Source organism: Pipistrellus kuhlii, unplaced genomic scaffold, assembly GCF_014108245.1.
Source record: "Pipistrellus kuhlii isolate mPipKuh1 unplaced genomic scaffold, mPipKuh1.p scaffold_m20_p_6, whole genome shotgun sequence".
NCBI lineage: Eukaryota > Metazoa > Chordata > Mammalia > Chiroptera > Vespertilionidae > Pipistrellus > Pipistrellus kuhlii.
The window spans coordinates 26,288,547-26,311,006 of NW_023425562.1; the positions used below are offsets into that span (position 1 = coordinate 26,288,547).

General features: G+C 49.6%; 1 protein-coding gene across 4 annotated transcripts in view; it reads right to left on the reverse strand.

Moving 5' to 3' along the window:
* Positions 1-22,460, reverse strand: part of LDLRAD4 (low density lipoprotein receptor class A domain containing 4) — a 303,261-nt gene that overhangs the window by 166,190 nt on the left and 114,611 nt on the right. For 3 of the 4 annotated variants that reach the window (XM_036419376.2, XM_045574708.1, XM_036419380.2), the window contains one exon: positions 20,324-20,791. In XM_036419376.2, coding sequence (XP_036275269.1) covers positions 20,324-20,363 — 40 coding nt within the window. In that variant the 5' untranslated portion in view covers positions 20,364-20,791. Of the gene's footprint in view, positions 1-20,323; positions 20,792-21,994; positions 22,146-22,460 lie in introns of those variants that run through there. The other variant, XM_036419379.2, reaches the window with a different exon arrangement.

A 22,460-nucleotide genomic window follows, 5' to 3' on the forward strand; every position in this document is an offset into this window, starting at 1 on the left:
TCTTAAATTCTACACACCTTTCCTCCCTACCCTCGGGACACAAGCCCTGGAAACAAGTGCCAAGATGTACATAAGTATCTTCACACATGGGCTTAGAAACACGTGTCCACAAACACCCTCTCCACACCGCAAGGGCCTCAAAGGCAAACTTGAGCATTCCATCCTGCACAGCAATCCCCTCTACAGAGGCGTTGAAGAGTGTCTGGCCAGGCCGGTGTGGCTCAGTGGTTGAATGTCCACCTATGTACCAGGAAATCACAGTTCAATTCCCGATCAGGGCACATGCCCTGGGTTGTGGGCTAGATCTCCAGTGGGGGGTGTGCAGGAGGCAGCTAATCAATGGTTCTCCCTCATCATTGATGTTTCTCTCCCCTCTCCCTTCCTCTGTGAAATCAATAAAAATATCTTTTTTTTTTTTTTAAAGAGTTAGTCTAGGGTATTAAATGAAGGAAGATGTTCTGAGGAGGCTACTTAAGGAAGCTGCCGCATCCCATCACTGAATCTGGCCAGCTGTTCGGATAAGAACATCCTGCTGCCTTAAATCTCCTCCAGGCTGCACGAGGTCCCTCTGTACCCTTGGACATACAGGAAGAAAGTACTTTTCAGCACCAGGGAATGGAACTCATGTCTTCTATGACCATTCTACAGGGAGTTCTCCATAGCCAGCCACTACCTTCTGCAAAGCTTAGGAAGCATGAATCAGGGCTGACCAGGGACCACTCTGTTCTGTGAGCCATGCAGGGAAGGTCTCCACTTGGACTCCAAACCCTGAGCCATGTTTCACCAGCACATCTTTAGCAGAACAAATGTTGGAGCTAAAACATGCTTTCCTAAAGCTTATCTTCAATGAACACCTGTGTCCTTTACTTTTGTGAAGAATTTAAGATGTCAGAAAGGCATTCTGTGTTCTGCTAGGCCGTGTCCCAAGAACCCCATTCTTTGAAAAAGGTTCTCCGTATAGCAGATGTCACTTTCCCACTGTAAATCACCGAGTGCTAGCCAATGAATGAGGGACAAACAGGTGTTTCTCCCCTCGAAGGTGCACACAGAATGATACAGAGCTTCTGTCCTCATTCGTGGTACTCAGACACATAATTTACGCAGGCCTTTCAACCACCCAGTCAGGTCTGCATACATGAGACTTGTGTGGACAGATGCATAGGAGTACATTCCAGGCTTCTAACAGCTGAGAGCACAGTCAAGACTGGAAGAAATCTTACAAATAATGGAAGTCTCTCATTTTAGAGATCAGAGGAGTTTACAACATGGTGGGACTACAATTAGACTGCCTGGGTTCAAAGCTGGTGTGATCATTGTGTGATCTTAGGCAAGTTACTTAACCTTTCTGGGTCACATGGCTGTAGAACACACATAAAAGTATCTATCCCATGTGGACATCTTAAGAATAAATTTATAATTGGTGTAGAGAACTTCAAAGAGTTACATAATATTAGATCTGAAATTAAGTTTGGGCTAAACCATGATTTAATACTTTGGCTTAATGACTTCCAAACTCACTGCTTTCCTACTTGAATCGTCACTTATATTGCACAATATGTAGTAAAATGACACAAAGATTGAACATCGTAGAGCATACAGCTGTGTCCTATGTATCTATATCCAGAGGTCCTTGTCTCAAAACTTACGTGGCTTCCCAAATGCCATTATATTTTCCCCACTAAAACGCAGCAAAGTACAGCTGAAAAATTTTAAGAGACACCTTTAGACTCTTAATGATTCCATTAGGATAGCCCTAAGATGGTTTATAATGCTCATAAAATGCATTCTAACTGAAGTATTTACTGAAAGTTGTTTTATTGTTGACAATATCACAGATGTCCCCCATTTCCCACTCTTCTTTACCCACCTCAACTCAGCCCAACCCCCTCTCTCTGGCCTTCCCCACACTGTTGTCTATATCCATGGACTATGCAGATATGTTCTTTGGCTAATCCCTTCACCTTCTTCCATGGTGACAAAAGTACATGAAGAAGTTTTTTGGTGGATTTTTTTTTAAGTCATATAATTAAGCTACCAGTGAATTCAATAATCGTTGTCCTCATTAATATAAAATTTATATTTTTATTTTTGTTTTGTGACCAAACTCTATAGTCTAAAGGTGGCAGGGCTGAGCAGAAAGGCCCTTGAGAGGGACAGCCATGAGTGACTGGCTCTGGCCCAAGAGCCTATGAATAGAGATATTCCTGAAACCAAAATATTGTCTGGCAGGCAGTGCCAGCAAAACATAGCTCAAAAGGTTTGTTCAGTAGCTGCTATTCAAAACTTTGAACTTGGTACACCAAAGGTGATTTGAGTATCTCAACCTGCAACGTACAATAGTACAGGTTATTCAGAAGTTGGCCATATTACACCTGAGGGCCGGCCACAGTGACAAAGGCCTATAATAAAACAATAAAGACCCAGAACCTAGAAGAGATGAAATGGGGGACAGAGGAAACATGAAATGAGACCTTGAGCACTAATGACAGATGCCATTTTATGGGCCCCTTTGGCAGGAAGAATGGTCTGGGACCAGCCCGGCGTGGGCCAAGCTGGAGAATCAGACAGGAATACAGGAACTTTTAGAACCATATGAGGAGCAATACAGGAATTGCTAGAACCATATGAGGACCCCAATAATGATGGCACTGAGCTGACCCTTAAAGGCTAGTGTCCAAACAGGGGTGGCAGTCCTGGCATGGAGCCAGCGCCCAAGAAAAGTGGGGCACAAAGGAACCTGCTCACAGCACCCTGAGGGTCCCCCATGGCCAGGACCGGACTGGGAGGTTGAAAAGGGACAAGCTGGCGAAGAGGCCAGAGTGGAGCTAGCTCAGGAAGGTTTTGGTAATGAGCAGATGCTCCAGGGCTCAGCGGGGGCACAGGTCCTTGAATATCCAGGAAGCCAAGCGCCTAGGACTATCGACTCTTAAACAAAAGGTGAGCTGCAGAATTGGGGCAACCTTTCATTTCCAAGCCTCTCTTCCTCAATGACCAGTGCTACCTACCAATACAGAACTGCAGCCCAGTAGTGTCAGAATTTGGCAAGTTGTAAAGTGTATATTAAAGAAGCAGGATAAAAGGAGACACACAAAAAATTATCTATAATAAGTTAACTGAGCAAAAAGGAATCCTGCTAAATTTGTGGTTTGAAATATATCAAACCATTAAATTATTTGCAAACAGAGAGATGTGTTTAGGCCACCACACCAAAGCACCAAAAAGCTGTTTGGTTTTTTTCAGCACCTTACCTTTGGACTGAACTTTGGTAACAAGCTTATAAATTATGGCAGATAAACCTGAGAGAGAAGGAATCCATTTATATAAATACCATTTTGTAAAGTGCTTTTTCTAGTTGTTTGATAGCCCTTTTCCTAGGTCTAAACCTGCCACACTGAAATCCCAAGCTACAAGCCATTCCTCATTGGACTTACCTGTCCTTTTTCCAATGTAGCAATGGATTCCAGAGGCAGTGTGCACAGTGGGTCAGAGGGAACATTGCTGCCAGAGCGTCTGGATTTAAAGCATGGCTCCACTACTACTGGCTGTGCAACCCTGGGCAAGGCACTAACCTCTCTGTGCTTCAATCCCCTTCTCTATATAAAGGAGCGAAAAAGAGTACCTCTCTCATAGGTTGCTATGAGAATTAACTCAAATAACATAAATGAAAGCAACAAGAGCAGTGTGTGACACAGAGAACACCCTGTAAGTGTGTGCCATAATTATGAATGACTAGAGGCCCAATGCATGAAATTCATGCAAGAGTGGGCTTTCCTTCCACCGGCTGCTGGCACCGGCTTCCCTCTGGCACCCGGGACCCAGGCCGCCCAGCTTCGTTCTGAAAGACATCTGGAATGACGTTCAGTCAATTAGCATATTACCCTTTTATTCTTATAGATACCTTCTATTATAACAAGGTTTGTTTTTCCCTTTATTATAATTCTTGTCATTTACATTTTTCCATGATAACATTCAGCATTGCTTTTTTGTCATAGAAAATACATTTTTTTAGAAATGGAAAATAGAGTTTTGTTGAATAAATGAGTGAATGAGTAAATTCCTATTTCACTAGATACGGGCACAAATGCTTTAAGGCACCAGAATCATAACAAGAAGCACAGACATCTGAGGGAGACACATCTCTTTTCCCAAGCTGTCATGTAATTAGCACAGCAGTTCTTTGATGAGGTCTGTCTTCATTATTTACCTTTTCAGCAGGGTGTGATAACGAGCCTGCTGACCTCATGCATCCAGTAAGATACTGTTCCCATGAGTGAAGGTGGAACCACAAACCACTAAAGAAAGGCTACTGTTATTGTTGGAAAGGAAACCGGAAACAAAACCAGAATTTCCAAAGGTGCTGGCGCTGGGATGGTCCCATTCACACAGCCTGATAAAGGCCAGAGCCTGGAGCGGCCCAGGGCTGTGGCCACTCCGGCTACAAACACAGCCCTGGGGACCCTTCACACTGATCGCTGGGCGGAGGCCTCCTGTGCATTCTCCCACGTCAGCTTCACTGCACACCCACAAGAGCCCACTTTCCCAGGGATAAGAGAGGGTGACGATTCGCCCCAGTTCAGAAGTCAGTGTGCGCCCCAGCGAAAACTCACACCCAGGGGTCAGGACTCCAGCTTCAACTCCGCTAAAGGGTGGGTGTGTTGCTTTAAACTCTTTGGGCCCTAATTTTCACACCTGAAAAAAAATGAGGAAACTCAACAGAAAATGTTAAGACCTTTCTAGCATTAAACTTCACTCTAAATCACTTGCAGCATCAACTTCCTAATTATGTCCTATGGGACGACCATGGTATTCCTTAGTCCTGTGTCCTCCTCTGAATCCTTTTCCTTTACCTTTCCTTCAATCCAGCAGTTTCCATCATCACAAAGAATCAAAACCCCCACTCACCCCCATGTCATTCATGAAGATCTGGTAGATCCCCCTTTATCTGTCAGGCCTGCAAGTCACTGAGTGACTAATGCCAGTGTACAGCCAAACACCAACGACCCCCACAGTGGGCGAAGCATGGCGGAGATGAGGCCAGGAGCCGAACACAGCGCTATCCACCCACCATTCTGGAAGGCTCTCTCTCCTCGGGAGGAGCATGAAGCTTTAGGTACGTACCCCTCCAGGCAGACACGCCCACCCACCCAGCCCACTGACTGATGGGGCAGCCAGCAGTCTTTGCCTCCAGGCCACAGCCTTGGAGAATTAGAATCCAGTGTGGAAAACAATATAGCAAACTCCAAGGGATTGGCAACACTGTGTTGTGGAGGGGAAGTGGGGAGGGTGATGTTTGCCCCTCTGATAAGCTAGAGGTGTGTCCCCTTCAAATATTATCCCTGGTGGCTGTGTCAAAAACAAGTCAGCTCTCCTCTGCAGTCCACCCGCCTCACAGCACGGCTCCCTCCCACAGTCCTGAGCACAGAGGAGACACAGCGGCCCCAAAGAGAGAGCACCCATCCCCCATCCTCAGCAGAGCAGGTTAGGGACCCTCCCTGCTGCTCTTGAGAACAGACTTAATGACCCAGGCACACCACCTGAGAGAGGGAGAGAGAGAGAGAGAGAGAGAGAGAGAGAGAGAGAGAGAGAGAGAGAGAGAGAGAGAGAGGTACAAGCCCCACTTGTTGGGAAGAAAATCATGTGGAGAAAGGTCGTTCCCTTAGTCTATTCCCCATCTCACTGAACAAATGCAGATGACAGGTCTCTTTCAGGCCATCAGACACTGTGTGTGTCCTGGAGATGGGAATCATCTCTTAGCTGAGGAGTGAACCAGCATTTCTGGGACTCCATGCAAAGATGTCCCCCAAACCTCATCTCCAGTTTGAGCTACAGGTGAATTTCAATTTCCCATGGTCAAGGGTGACTAACCTACCCCAAAGAACTGTTTACAGAGAGGTTTTGTGTTTTTTGCAACAAGATGAACCCAGTATTCAGAGTTTACTTTGTGGCAAACAATGCAGCCACCCTCGGAGGGCGGCACCATGGAGGGCAGGAGGGCTGTGTGGGCTTCCTCCTGCTCTGAGCTCCCAACGCTGCGAGCTGAAGACAGATCTGACACCCCAAAAGGAACAGTGTTTTCCACTGAAATATCCAAGAGATGTTAAACTTTCTCATGCATTTATTTTTAATTAAAAATCCCCGCAATGCGAAGCAACATGTTTCAGAAACATATCTAGATTAGAAAAACTGCTCAAGTTTCTAAAGATACGAATCTTATCATTCAAAATTTAGCTGCCGGGCAACCACCATTGCTAAGCCACGGAGTTTCTGAACATGGGATGTTAATGATTAAAATGTGAATTCCAATCCCAGCAGCTTTGATTTTGAAGGGAGGGCAACAGGCTGTACCTGACTTCTTCACAAAAACAAAACAACTCGTGTGGTTACAAACAAAAAGGAACCAGAGCTGAAAGCCTCAAGAGAAGAGCTGGAAGAGGACAAATGATATTTTTGGTTTGTATCCTTTTTAAATGCTGTATTTAATGCTGGAAATATCATGAAAAGTGCATCAGATGTTCTCCTGTTAAGTGAGAAGAGATAAAGTATGACAAGATTAAAAACTGATTTGGCAAAGTGCCACCGGTACTGATTCCCACCGCGTTTCCATTATTCAGCTGTCCCAGATAAGGATGCGCTCCCCGGGGGAAGTGAGTCTGGAACCTACGAGAACTAAGTTCCAGCATGAACCCGTGGCACCTGCCAAAGGGGCGGCATTCCGACAGAAAGTGGAATGAGAAATAGCCTCCATGTTGGCTCAGGTGGGCCGGGTGTGGAGGAGGAGCACGAGGGTGGGAGGCAGATTCCATCCTCCACACGTCTGTCCCCACAGGACTGCAGCCTGCACTGGGGGGACAAGGCTGCGCATGCCAAGACGGAGCGAAAAGTCTCTCGTGCCCCCTGACCTCCGCTGGACGGAAGCCCAGGCTCTCCCCAGACCCGGGAAGCTCACCACATGGAGCTGGACTGGCTGCTTCCCTCCCGGTTCTCAGTGACTAACAATGAGGATGTGCTTAGCCACCACATGCAGTTGTTTCTCTCGCGTTTGTATCAACATGTCTGAGTGGTGTGTTTAGAAAGTGCTAGAAAATACAGGAACTGACACTCAAGAACTGACCTTGAATATGCACACCCTTCTAGTGGACTTTCTGGGAGATGAATAATTTTTGAAAGCAGCAATTCAAAACAAGACACAATTTAAATATACTAACTACATAGCAAACAGTGCTAACTGAGATGTACAGATGCTTACCCAGAGTCTTCCGCCCTCTAGAAAGAACGATGGGAGTCAAAACAATGTAAAACAGAAGCACAGTGGCCACCCATCTGCCCAGCCTATTCCTGTGGACCTGACCATCGAGGCAGCCACCTGCTGTTCCTCCAACCCCAGCTCCGCTCAAACCCAAGCCCTCGGCACTTGCTGGGCCCTCTGCCCAAGAACTCTCTCCCTTTTCCTTGGAAAGGCCTTCCTTGATCATCCAGTCAATAAGAGTTATTCCCCATCACTCCCTTCTTCCCCACTTCATTTTCTACAAGGCACGATTGTTATCTGAAAACACATGATATGTTTGTCTGTTTCTTTATTCTCTGTCTCCCTGGTCAACTTGTAAACTCTTTGAGTGCAGGGGATGTCTCTGCCTTGGATCCTCACTGCAGTACCTGATACAGAGCTCATGGTCAATAACTGTGTTAAATGAATAAATCTAAGTGTGGACCTCATGTCATGGACCCATAAATAAACCATGACCACCTGGTCGGCGTGGCTCAGTGGTTGAGCATGGACCTATGAACCAGGAGGTCACATGCCCGGGTTATGGGCTCAGTCCCCGGTATGGAGCATGCAGGAGGCAGCCGATCAATGATTCTCTGATCACTGATATTTTTATCTCTTTCTCTCTCTTTTCCTCTCTGAAATAAATGAAAATATTTTAAAAAATAAACCATGTCCATTTCTTCATCATCTTAAGCTAAAAATAAGGCTTCCTACTGGTCAAAGTGTTTTTAGAAACTATATGAGGGAGGGGGGCAAAGAAAAAGAAAGATCTGCTTTCATATGCATGTAATCAATCATGATCAACTTATAAAAATACATTTGAACACTCTGGATTTGTTTCCATCACGGGCCCCCATCATAAATCCTTCTTGCCATTTTGGCATGTCGCCTTCCCTGTTACCCCATCTAAGAGTCTTCTCTGCTCACCTGTGAACTGGGCTCCGTAAGCAAAGGGGCTTTTATCTACTGCCAGCAACTTTGAGCTCCACACCGAGCACAGAGTCCCAGCTTCCTGGGGGCGGAGGGTAGCCGAGGAGGGGAGCAGCCCTACTCCCACCCCTATGAACTTTGACCCAAGCCCAGATGCCAGCTGCTGGAAATGAACATTTCTTAAGGCTCCCAGGATCTTGGCAGGACATGGGGAGAACATGGCACACCCTTCTGGCACTGTTTTATGTGTAGAAATAAAACCACCAAGCCTTGGATGCTCCCCCCTCGTTTTGTTCCACGCTGAAAGGTAAGTTAATTGTAAAAACATCTATAAGACAAGGGCATGCTGTCCCGAAGAAGCCAAAGCCTGTCAGCCAAGTAAACTATGCAGGTTTTTTTTTTTTATTAAAGAATATGTTTCCCAGTTTTTTAAGTCGATTTACTCTATATTCCCAGGGCCTAGCCCAGTGCCTGGCATAAAATTCAATATAATCAATAGAGAACCAATGCTGATTGGTTCTCTAAGCCCCAAAATGTTGTTTACATTGAGCAAGACAATAAGAGGAAGAGGAACGTTAAAGACTTAGAATCTAAACTGTTTTACAACACGTATGTTTGTATTACATTTCTGCCCTATTATAAGATATAGCAAAAACTGCCTCTGGGAAGCAGAATGGGAGGTCCCCGGAGGTGTGTGAGTGTGCGGTGTGTGTGTACACAAGGCATCCGGAGAACTGAAGGCTCGGGCAAACAAAGGACACAGCGTCCACTCACACTGGCCCAGACACGTCAAAGAGAAATACACTCAGGGCGCCACCACCATGCACCAGGCAGCAACGCTCCATCTAATGGCAGAGCCCACGTGGCCTGTAGCCCGCTCCGGGAGAAAAGGGGATGGATCCCAGGGCAAGACATGTACGTAGGAAATGGGAGGGAGGGGGCTGGGGGGAGGCAGGATCCTCCTAGAAGGAAAACAGAGACTAACAGGGAAGGACTCCTTGAAGGAGGAGGGGACTCTGTTTCTGAAGAGGTAGAGACAGAGCCAACCTCTAGACAGGAAAGAAAGGGCAGGAGTGGGCTGTCCCCAGGAGAGGATCATCTGTGAAGAATTAACTTGCTTTTCTCTCAAGTTCTGTAAATCGCCTTATTTGATATATTAAGTGTCCATTTGAAGAGTCTCCTCCTATCCTGTGGTCCCGCTGGCTCTGCAGCCCTCAGCGGGCACCCATTGTCCTGTGCTGCAGGATGAGAAGGCAAGGAGAGCCGGCCTCAGCTCCTGCAGGGACACTCCAGCCACAGAATGGTTTTCAGGGAAGGGCAGCCCCGGGCTGGGGGCTCGGAGGGAAGCAGAACCAGAAGGGAGGTGCTGGGGCTGAGGCCGTGTCCGTGTTCACTGAGGAAGACAGGCTGTGGAGTGGGCTGCTTCCCCCAGAAGCTTTCTGTGAGGTGGGGAGGCGGGCATTCTGCACATACAGAGCCGCGGGCCACAGACAGCTGCTCCCAACTCCTCATCCAGCCCTGTTCACAGCTGGACATGCAGGTTCGTATCCACCATTTCCACCGTGATGTCCCGAAGCACCTCAAAATCAATACGCCCAAGACGAGGTCTTCCCCACAAATACCCCCTCTTCCTCCTGCATTCCCCGGCTCATGAGATCACCCATCTGTCCTCCAGGGGCCTCATCCGGACACCTCAGAGTCCGCTTTGACTTTTCTTCTCCCTCACACTCTACTTTCAGTGAACCATCCTTAAACAGAGCCTATCTCTGCGTCGTCACTCAGTGCACATCCCTTCTGACCACAGCCACTGCCACCGTCTGCGTCCCCCCCACCTGGTCAGTCTCCACCGCCACCGCCCATCCCCCTGACACCGCTAAGCTCTGGCTGAACAGAGCCACTGCCCAGGCTCGCCCCACTCATCTCGCGGCTGCTGGTCCTGCTGCCCAGTCTTCCCGGGGTTCTGCCCCACCCAACCTACTCCTTCCTTCAACCAAGTCCTACTTCTGTTCTCTGTTTAGAAGTCACTGCTTATGGAAAGCCCTTTCCCAATGCCCCTGATGGAGTGCAGGTGCCTCTGCTGGGTAAGCCTGCGCGGTGCCCTAGAAAATGGTCACCGTAGAGACCATCGTCTGCTCCCTTGTCTGGGCCCCTCTCAGGCTTCACGCCCCGGGAGCTCCCCTCCTCCAGCACCAGAAGCTCCACAGATGAAGTCGATAAACGCGGTCTCCACTCAGTGGTACAGCCTCCTCCCCAGAGGTCACACAGCAGTCAGTGGTTAACATGAATGAAGCAAGGAGATGCCACTCAATTCGTTAACATTTAGCTCCTCCGCTAGGAGGCTCTAATATCTCCATACCCTCCTTGGGCGATCACTTTCTTTTTAAGGAAGGTACACAAAGTCTGCCACCCACCACGCACCCTCACACGAAGATGTGAGCGTCAATCCCAACGTGGTCTTGGTCATTCTTATTCCCTCTCCCAAAACCCCACGCTGAGCGTGTCCCACAAAGTTGTCATCTCACAGCCACCTGAACCGCACGCCGGACACGAAGCGCATATGGCTTGTAAAACAATGCAATCTCTGGCAAGAAAACGGCATTCCATCAGCTCAACTCATGCAGCGTATTATCTGCAGGTTATTCCACTTCGCAGGAAGAGCTACATTTATGATACACATATCTTAACTCTTTTGTGTTTTGTTTTTTGTTTTGAGCAGCACAACCCTCTTCCCACTCCCTGAGTGCTGACAGGTGTTCATAAATCTCCCCACACTTCTGGCTTTGAGCATCAGGGAATGAGTTCTTCATGCTCAAATGAAGAGAGTGTGCCTTTGAGATAAACAGACACACACACACAAAAGCCGGTAAGCCTTGCCCAGGAACACCAAGGCGGGAGGAGAAGGGGACTAAAAAAAAACTCGCCCGGGAGCTGAGCATAATCTACGACCAAGCACAGACTTCCCTCTGCCTGGTCGCCCTGCCTCCCCTCTTCCGGGGACAAGGCGGCTTGAAACCTTCAAAGGCTCTTTATTCATCTCCACATCAATGCCAACCCTGGCGGCAGACTGCCCACCCGCCTCCACAAACTCCGGGCCACAGAGTCACTGGGGCCTGCACGGTTCCTGCCTTAATCTCCCTCCTCTTCTGCCTGAAACCTCCCTGGGTGCCAGCTTAGCTCAGTCTTCCTAAGCCGCCCAGGAGCCTGCCTCCTAGGAACCCCCAGAGCGCTCATCAGTGCACTGCACAGCACTCAGCTCTCCGCCTGGTGTGGAAGCTATTCTGTCCACACGGGTCAGTTATCTCTTCTAATAAAACAGGGCACTGAGGTTAGGAGAGACGCCACATTCATCTTCATTGCCCCTCCATCCTTGGCCAAGAGTAAGTGGTTAGCAACAGAGAGACAACAAAGACACAATCACAACGAAAGGCGCTTCAGTGAAGCCCAGAAGACAAGGTATTCACCGGTGGTGTCATTGGCGATCAAGACCTTTACAGATTTAAAAAACCAAACCAGAAACAAAGTCTGATGAGTTTCTTTTTTGTTTGTTTCTCAAAAGTGAACATTTATTCTTTCCCTTTCTTAGTCCCCCACCCCCTAATTACAGTTGACATTCAATATTATGTTATGAGGCCCGGTACATGACATTCGTGCACTAGGGGAGGAAGGGTGTCCCTCAGCTTCGTCTGTGCCCTCTCGCAGTCTGGGACCTCTCAGGGGAGGTCCACCTGCTGGCTTAGCCCACTCCTTAGCGCTGCCTCGGAGGCGGGAGAGGCCCCCACCACCGCCACTGCACTAGCCAGCCTTGACCCAGCTTCTGGCTGAGCGGTGCTCCCCCTGTGGGAGCACACTGACCACCAAGGGACAGCTTCTGTGTTGAGTATCTGCCCTCTGGTGGTCAGTGAGCATCATAGCGACCGGTCGTTCCACCACTTGGTCAATTTGTATATTAGCCTTTTATTATACAGGATTGATCCCAGGAGTACAGCATAGTGATCAGACATTTATGTAATTTACAAAGTGATCTCTCCAATAATTTTAGCACCCACCTGGCACCAAACATAGTTATTACAGTATTACTGACTATATTCCCTATGCTGTACTTCCTATCCCTGTGACTATTACTACCAATTTGTATTTCTTAAACCACAGAGATTCACCTTTTCCACCCAACCCCCCAGCCCCACTTCCCTCCAGTAACTATCAGTTTGTTCTCTGTATCTATGAGTCTGTTTCTGTTTTATTCATTTTCTTTGTCCTTTAGATTCCAAGAGAAGTGAAGTCATATGGTATTTGACCTTCTCCGTAGGAATTATTTCACTTAGCATCATACTCTCTAGGTCCATCCATCGGCACCATATGTGCAAATGGGAATATTTCATTGTCTTTATGGCTCAGAAATATTCCATTGCAACACCATATTTATATGGTGGGTAATTTTGTTTATAAACCTTAAATTTAAAAAAAATAACAAACTTTTAACTGCAGCCAACATTCACTTGTATGTGCATGAAGGGTTGCCTACCTGCGAGGAGTCGCTCCTTCAGTTGGGAACTGGCCACGGGTACAGCGATCACGTGAGTACATGATGGCCGTCCGCACTGGTACATTTGTGAGCACCGAGAAGGGCTCTCTGTTATCTAAACACCATTATGAGGTGTGCTAGCTCTTGTGTAACATTTTGAAATTCACCCAGTTCTCTCCATACGCTTTTTAAAAAGATGGCTCCGCGTCCCCACCTAGGAAAGTGGGCACTCGTTCATACATTCCTCATCTTACAGGTGAGGCTGGTTTCAGAGAAATAAGACGTTGGTGAAGGTGCTTGCGGGCCCACCACTCCAGTGTGTCCTCGCCGCCTGGGTCACATTCCAAGAGAACAGCTTCTTGAGGGAACAGACCGCAGTGTGGACAGGTGACGGGGGAGGAGGGGTGCGGTCCCCAGGCAGAGGGAGAGCAGCACAGCCCGGGGGACCACAAGGGGAGAACAAACAGCAACAAGCATGGATTTTCCCGGTGTTGGTTCTTTTCCTCGGGTTAGTCAAATATCTCACGCCGACACATTCATATTTAACATTAGAACATAGCTTTGACCAAATAGCTGCTCCCCAACCATAAAAACAACAGGTCAAGTTCAAAGCTGAGTAAAGAAACAGCGGACTGTGCACTAGGTCCTGTGCTATGACTTCCCACATCACAAACCCAGCGAAGGGCAGGGCAGAGACAGAATTACCCGCAAACCCACCCATCACCTCCTGCCCCCACACAGCCTCCAGGTCCCAGCACCTCAACCCCCAAAACAGCGCCAGCTGCATGCACACGCAGCTACGCGGCGAGGTGTCCCTTGCAATGCGTGTCCTGCCGCACACCCCTCTGGGAATGTGCCACGCACACGTGGAATAAAAACTGAAGGTGGCAACAGCGGGCAGAGGCCTGGGCCCGGCTGGAGAACTCTCGCCCGGGACAAGCTGTCTGTGCATCCTACCTCCACGTCAAGGACTCCGGGACACCCACAACACAGCTCCCAGGTCTTTCCAGCAGCCGTGCCAGGAAGGGAAACCGGTGGCCCGGTCTGGCACTATCACCCAGGCCCTCTCTTTAGCGCTCACAGGTGAATGGCGTTGTGATCACGACTCCAATTTCACAGGCAAAACCAAACCAAACCTGAGGTCTAGATGGAGAAACTTCCCAGGTTGCAGGACTTGGATCAACCCCTGCCTGGGAGCCTGAGTCCCCCCTCTCCTCTCCCTGCTGCGTCCCAGCGCAGACACGTGGCCCTGTGTGTGGGGGGGGGAGGGGGGGGGGGGAGTGTGGTCGGCATTCTCTAGAGCGGGCCTGGTCCCTCCTGCTCCAGGTCCAGGAGACCTTCGTGGTGCTCAGCGGCCGCCCAGTGTCCAAGCCCTGGATGGAGCGCCACGAGGCAGGAACAAACCAGAAGCAGGAGTTCCTCTTCCATCTAGAACAGTGTTTCCCAAACTTTTGACATACAGTATGTGTACCCCTTCCATAATTTTCGTAACGCTGAGTACCCCTCGTACTCATGAGAATGTAGAATTGGGCGCAGCTAAGCACGGTGCAGGGCAAATCCCCACCAAACTCTGGCGCAACGCGTACCCCCACCAAACTCTTCCCATTCCCCTGGGGGTACGCGTACCACACTTTGGGAAACACTGATCTAGAATATCAGCTGACATGGCCAAGTGACTGAAATATTTCTGTCCTTTTTTAAAGGAGGAGGGGGGAGACTTTGTGAGAAACAAGGTCTGCCCTGAAAACATACCCACTAGACCGTTCGGCAAGGCGTGCTGCCCCAGGCCGCACACAGTGCAGCCCAGGGAGAAGCGGGTGCTCCAGGGCTTCCGCACCCCAATCCCAAACCCCCGACAGACCGTCATGGAGAAGAGCCACACTCCCGTGTGGACCACCGGAGCCCAGAGCTAGAGAAGGTAAAGAGGGCTGCAAGTCCCTACACTGGAAACCACTGTTTGCACGCAGGCTATGAATTCACCCTTTTTAGGTCAAGAAAATGTCCTTACAAGCTAAGACCTCTTCAGTATACAATGGCAACATGCACTTCCCCGGGAACGAGGCCGCCTCTCCGAGCACAGCATTGGGATCAGAGGTCTCCGTGGCCACTGGGAAGCTGGAAGGGAAATGCCTCCTCACAAAGGCTGGGGGGTCCACTCATTTGTGCTCACTCCGGAGGCCGCAGGTTCTAATCCCAGCTACTCGCCTTACCAGGGGCGTAACCTTGACTTACTTCATGCCTCAGTTTCCTCATCTGTCAAAGGGGCTTTATCACAGCACCTATTCTATAGAATTGCTTTAAGGTCTATGTGCGATGACAAGTGCTTCTATGTCGAAAGTTGCTTAGAACAGTGGTCGCCAACCGGTGGTCTGAGGACCACTGTGGTCCGTGAGGTCCGAAAGGTCGGCGACCGCTGGCTGAGAGCATTGCTTGGCACAGAGTGAGACTCGATAACTATCACGTCCTCTCTCTCCAGGCCCTCGCCCTGAGCAGGCAGGAATAAGGCACACCATATGCCTCAGACTCAGGATACTTAGTCAAGACTAGACAACAGCGGGAAGTAATCAGTGAAGATCAGCTGGATGTTTAATAAAAGAAAAAGGAGCTGACAGCTTCAGTGGCAAAGACAACTCACAGTAGGAGTGGTGGGCAGGGCCAGTGCCATCTACACCCTTCTGCCCTGGAAATAGCACTCCCTGGCACAGGCATCCGCCCAGAGACAGGCTATCAGAGAGCCGTGTCCACGAGTGATCCAGGGCGGGATGATGCAGGCCACACCTGGAGCCAGGTCCGCTGAGCCTGAAGGGAGTCAAAGCACAAGCGAGGACATGGAGACCGAGTCCCAGGAGACTCAGGTGCCAGACGCTGGCGGGAGGCAGAAGTGAGGAAAGAAGAAACTCAAATAATATGACACAAGGAGATGCAAGAAAATCACGTGTGGTCTAGGAATTATGATGGCACACTTCCGAAAGGGCAAGGAAAAAATTCTAAAAGCAGAATGGCCTAATAACTGGGAGGTTGTGAAAAGACAGGCATGTAAAATCTTCATTTACCAAGTCCGAGCACAGACACCACGCTCTGACAAATGCTTAATATGCAAGTTTAGTTTAGAGTTTCAATTTCCCGTCTCTCTCCTCCCCATGCCACACCCCCCTCCCATGTCCCTCTCGCCCGGCACTGGATTCTGAAGGAAGTAGTCCGTTATTCTCTGCTCTCCCACGTGCTTGAAGGAAGCGGAGGCAGCACAGAGGGGGACGGCGGGATGCAGCTCCATCACAGACAGACCTGGGTCTCCACTCTGGCGCGGAGGCCACTCGTTGCTGTGGCCTCAGGCAGGCCCCCTGCGGGCCTGAGCTGTCCCTCCCCGGTACACCTGGGAGAACCCGCACAGCTCCTGGCACCGTCGCAAGAACTGAATGAGACCGCGTATGTGCAAAGTCCTGGCACAGAAAACAATTCCTCTTTATTCCTCATGTCAGCTGTGTGAAATATCAAATCTGAAATCAGTGTTAGCATAATTCCAAAAGGGCAAGGAAAGCACCCTTCATTTTCTGAAATGTTATCACAAAAGAAAAAAAAATAAGCTTATAGAGGGTAAGACCGGCCTGGTTTCTCCTCTCACTTCTGATGGAGCTGCCTGCAGGTGTGTGGACCACGCACGGTCATCCTGCTTCTGGGGCCAAAGGGAAGCTGCCGTCCAGCCCTGGAAACAGCCGAAAATGCCACAGCCGGCGGGAAGGGGGAGTGCCCGAATTACCACGTTCACTGCTGCTGGTGAAGTTTTCATAATGAGCCGTGCAGCATCCACCCAGAGGTCCCGCGTGGTCCCTTGGCATCCCCTTTCTCGGGTTTCGTATCTGCACGGCGTCCTGAGATAAGCAACTGCAGCCCGGGGACTCCACCGCGGGCTCCCGGAGGCGAACACCCACGACCTGAGACCTGAGGACGGCACCGTGCACCACCCTCGGGGCCCCTGGGGAAGAAGCCATCCCCCGGGGCCGTCTCCGAGGACAGGCAGGGGGCTGTACAGAAGTCCTCAGCCTCCCTGGACCACGCTCCCCACTCCACGACCGCTCACGGTCACCTGCTCTGCACCAGCAAACAGCGGAGCTCATGGCGGCATCTAGACTGCCAGGACCAGGGAGAGGCATCTGCTCTCAGTCCAGGATGAGGAGTCCAGACTCTTCTTAGGAAGCAAGAAGAAACCCCCGAAAGTTTGGGGGCAAGAGAATGTATTTACAGCTGACCTGGCGAGGGGAGAGAAGGAAGGCGGGAATTGCATTCTTTCCAGCTGTGGCGCTTTACATCTGTCTGGCAGGAGCCCCGTCCACGTGCTCAGGAGACGCAGCCCTGGGAGGAGACTCGGCTCCCGCCGGGCAGGACAGGGACACCTGCACCGCGGACTGGAGGCGGCAGCACCACAGACCGGCAGCACGTGCTACGGGGAGCTGTCCCTCCGAGGTTTTCTTTCTAAAAAGCCTTCAAGGTCTTGTCACTGGGGAAATGCTGCCAACTATCTGCCTATCTGCCAACTATTTCGTGGCAGTCTCATGCTAACCTCTGTGAGGCTCTGCAGTAAAGAACCGACTTCAATGTCTTCTTCCGGAATTTGGCCTTAAACCCCACCTCACGCCCCCCCCCCCCCCCCCATCCCTTTTAGCGAGGAACAGCGTTCACTGTCTCCTCCTGGCAGCTCTGCGGAGTGTGGGCGGAGGTCATCCACGGATCAGCACATGGGCGCGGCCTTGAAGGGATGAGTAATAAGCTGAAGGTCCGGGTGGTGGGAAGGGGGTGACCCAGGATCTCCGGGCCTTTCAGAGCCCTGGGAACAGTGCGGCTCCAGGCACGCCTCCTTGAAGACCGCATCCCCCCCGAAAGGGTCCCAGCGCTCCTGCCAGGGTGAACGAATCCCTGGAGAAAAACAGGCATCCCAACAATTCAATGGAAGCAGTGCTTCCTTTCTGCTCACCAATAGCCAAATAGATCTGGTCACCATCACCTATAAACTAGCTCTCTTTCAGATACCTAAAAACGGTTAAATCAGCTCCTACCTTCTCCTTTATGAGTCAAGGGTAGGAGTTCATTTAACTAAACAACTAGGTCTGGTTATTCTTTTATCAAGAAAGGCTTGCAAGTCCTATAGGGATGTAACTCATTTACCTAGCTATCCAAGTTTAAAATGCTGTTTCAAGCATCGAACGGAATGGTTCAGAGAACCTGAGAAAATACTGCAAAACCCTCACAGTATCTAAGAGCGACATTGGGGGTGCAGAGGAGGCAGGACTCAGCTCAGCACCTGCTTCAGGATGTACAGAGCGATAACCCGGCAGGGTGCTCTCCGCGCCACCCAGAGCACAGCAATCCTCAGATGAAACCTCCATCCCCATCAGGACGCCTCAGCGGAGGCCTGACTGGCGCGTCCTGGAAGGATGCCCATTTCTATTCGCCCAGAGGCAACTGGGGGGTTGTTTCTACCAAAGTCTGATCGCGCCGGAGTCTGTCTAAACATCATCGCCTCCGGGAACTACAGCCACGCAGAAAAACCGCCTGGATGAGCAAACACAGTAAACCGAGGCTGCTGGAGCTTCTCCTCACCCGATGAAATGCCAGCATCGTGGTCCTAACGGTGTGTCCCGGGTGGCCCACTGCAGGGCTCCCCAAGCGTGAAAAGCTCACGACACCACGCAGGGCAGCAGGCAGGCCCCCTCACAGCGGAACGGCAGGGGCAGCGATCCGACGACTGGGAGAAACTGAGCCCAGCGCAGTCCCAGAAGCTAGGACCAGCCATCCCTTTGGAAACTCAAACATAAGCCTTTAAAAAAGTTCACACCTTTAGACTTAATAATTATGTGTCTAGTAGTTTATCCTAAGGAAATAACCCAATAGTCAGAAGAGTTTTTTGTACAACGTATTCATCAGAGCGTTATTTATAAGGGGAAAAGCTGTCAAAAACTGCAATGTCCAACAATAAAAGCACAATTTTAAAATTCAAGTACACATGCATAAAATGATATCATAAAGCAGTTTTAAATTATATTTAAAAAAAAAAAAAAGAATGATCAGGTTCTAAAATGGAATACACATTATGAACAGTCCTGTGAGAAAAATGTTGCACAGGGAAAAATACGTGTTAATGAAAATGGCAATATTCTGCATGGGTAATTATTTTTCTTTTTTAGGCTTTTATGTGCTTTCCAATTTTTCTTACAATAAGCAGGTAGTACTTATAAAGGGGGGGAAATTTAAATTTTTGTTACAAAATAGTATCTGCATGGTTCAGGTCATTTCTAAATTACATGCACTGAGAAAATGTAAAACAATATATAAATTTCTTTATGCAACATTTAGCCTATTAAAATCATAATTGGGAAGTTGAATTTGAAATATGTATCCATGTGTATATGTCTACATTCACACAGGAAGCAAGTCTTAAGAGGAGACTTCGAACCACCGGGCTTGCCAGGCAAACACAGCTGCACCCAGGTCCCTCAGCCTCCCCTCCCAGCCAGGCTGCAGCCCCCAAGTCCTTATTAAAGAGGAATTTTGAACACCCTCCAGGAACAAAACACAAACTGACACATTTTTCGAGGGAGGTATGGTTAACAGTACAGTAACTTTTGTTTTGCCCTAAAACAAAAGCCAAGGAAAAAATGCCTTAACCCCTTCACCATTGAAGATATCTAAAGCAAGGCTCCTTTCCATGAGCCCGAGAATCAGCAAACTCAGTCTGTCTTCAACTCCAAAAACTAAGACGTTAGCATTGTGAGTTGCCCTGGGATAAGAAAAGAGTATACTCCACGAACATGTGAAAAGCACACCAACTAAGAGGGTGGGCACCAGCCTCCTACTGACTTCCATCTACCGTAAACCCACAGTTTTACAAAGCTAGCTGCTTGGGCAGCGACAGAGGGACAGCTTATGCATCCTACACCTTAGGTAACTTTTGCCAACTGTGTGGGCAAAGAAAGATGAGAAGAGCAGGCAACGAATAAAAATGATGAGCTGAGTCCACCGGGACCCACCTCCAGAGAAGGCCGGGTACTTACAACTCCCTTCTTTTACTCCTGGTTATTTCCCAATATGCTATTTGATGACCTAAAGGCCATAGAGAGTCAAGAATGTACATTTATTTTGTACTGTTGTTTGGTATTGCATTTGCCTATCAACAAAGTGTTGAAATAGCATATTGGGAAGGTAAAGCCATTGAGATGTTCAGAAACTAAAACCATTGTCCCACAGGTGCTATCGGTACTGTGTCCAGTTCTGAGAACTAACACGAAGAAAACCAGGTCCCTACACATTCCTCTGCAACGGACAGATGTCCTTTAGAGAAATGTGACTTGCAAGGTAGTGTGTGCGCTCTATTACTCAACAAGAGCAGACTCATGTAAAATGCTTTTTCTAAATTCCTCTTTAGAGAGAAGGGAAATATGCTATTATTTTGTCAAAATCGTTCACCTGGGCAGCCTGAGCCCCTTGACTCTGCATGGCCTTTTAGATCATCAAAGCAAATGTACCTTCATTTTGTACAGTTGTTTGGTATTGTGTTGCCTACCAACGAAGAGTTGAAATAGCATTTTCATTTAACTGTGGAGAATTCTCACCTGTGAAAGCATTTGTGGCCTGAAAACCAGCTTCCTGCATACTGCTCCCCAGACAAGCCTGTGCTCCGACTATTGAGCTGTCCTGGAAAGAGGAAACCGCCTGGGCGAGGCCTCAGGTCACTTCCATCTTCGCTTGTCGGAGTCCATTGCTTTGCCCGGTCCAGCTTTGGGTAGCATCTGATGCCCACTTGCCCTGCTCCCAGAGAGCAGGCGGTACCTGGGACAGCACCCAGTCCAGCACGCGCACACTCGGGGCACAGTCACGTCAGCTGGCCAGCCAGAGAGTGCAGGCCATGGTGAGCCCGGGAGGGGCGGAAGCTGTGTGTGTGAGACCTGCTCTCCCCCTCAGAGCCGGGGCCTCCTCTGCAGCTCGGCAGCCAGCATCCTTCACGTCTCAGGCTCAGACGCTCCAGTGGAGTTCGGTATGGTCTGATCTGCTGCTCTCTGTGCTTTGCCTCTCTCCTCTTTCTGAAATTAAAAAGAAATAGGTCACTTTCCTGAGGATCTGTAAGAGCATTGAATTTACTAGACCCACCACAGGGGCCAAAACATAAAAAGCCACCCAGCGTCGTGCTCAGGACCACAGGGAAGGCTGGGGAGAGCTCTGGGAAGAAATATAGTACAAGGGTCTCCAGAACCTGGAGTCATCGTTCTATTCAGTGAGGGATCCAACCAGCCCGAACAGGGCCAGGAACCGGCCACGCTCAGGAACAAAGTGTCAGACGACCAACCATCTGGGCAACCGAGAGTCAGCAGAGAAGGCCGAGAAGCTGACAAAGCATGCCTCATCCGCGTGTCCCTCCATCTCTTGCCCATCCCATCGTCCACTCTCAGGTGGCTCCTGCTCTGGGAAGAGGCAGCTGCAGGCCTTATCCGGAGTGACATGAGAGGGCGGAGGGCAAGACACAAACCGCCGCTCACTTTCTCATCTCAGCTCCAACGACCCTCCTCAGAGATGCCTCCTAGGTGGTCCCCAGGCTCAATGCGGAGCCGGTCACCAGCACTTGCCATAGTTGTGGCTGCCTGTAGGCTGCTTAGCGCCCATCCTCCCACTAGACCTTAAGCACCACGAGGACAAGGACAGTGATGGGATGACTCTCCATCTCCCCTCAGCACCGAGGACATGTCAGACACCTGACAGGCACTCAGGCAATACGCGTTTACTGAATGAATGGATGAGTGGGTAAAGAGAGGGGCACGTACAGAAGGGCTCAGCAAACATCTACAGAACATCCCACCCCCACCCCAGCAGTGAACTGACCAGCAGCGTTTCCTGGGCTGAGAGGCTGCTCTGTGGCGCTGACTCTGGCCTCTGAACTGGCAGGTGCTTCTCCTACAGCCCGTCTAGGTCAAGTGCAGACGGTGCTTACGAGCGGTGACTCCACGGCACTGACACGTCACAGAACGCCCTGCCCAGGAAAGGCCGGAGAGGTCACGGCTTGAAATTCTTTCCACCCTCAGGGAGAAAACTCCAGCCCCACAGAGGTGAAGTAACAGCCACAACAGGCACAGTGTGCAGGAGCGTCCGCACTAATCCTTGAACATCCTGCCCCGACAACCTCTGTTCTTCCCAGGCTAGTGCTGAAGCTCAGGTAGTTCCCTAAACCAACGTACCTGTACACCTAATAATGCCCACATCAGAAAATCAAGCTGAAGAAGGAAGCAACTTACCCAGGACACAAGGTCACAGACTAATCCTGAGCCACAGCCACACATTCAAAGGCTCCCCCTCTACCCAAGCACGCTACCGTCATCCTGTCGCCACACACACACACACACACACACACACACTCATACACTCACACACAGGCGTTCTATTTATCCCGGGAAGATGGGCAGGACTAACCAGGAAATAATTAATTCAATATTGCACTTGAAAATGTCATTAAGCCCCTCCCATAACAGAGTAACAGTTACTAAGGAAATAGAGTGCACCAAACGGAAAAACACCCCCACAGGAAGGGGCATTTTTTAAAAAACACGAACACCCACAAAACCCAACCAAATAAGTTGTGGGGTATGTTTGCTTTCCCGCTTGTGCATAAAACTTTTATGAACTGCGGTGCTCCTGGGAATCGCCAGGGAGTGAAAATTCAGCTGCATTCGACAGACGCGAGGTCTCGTGGAAGTGCCCGCT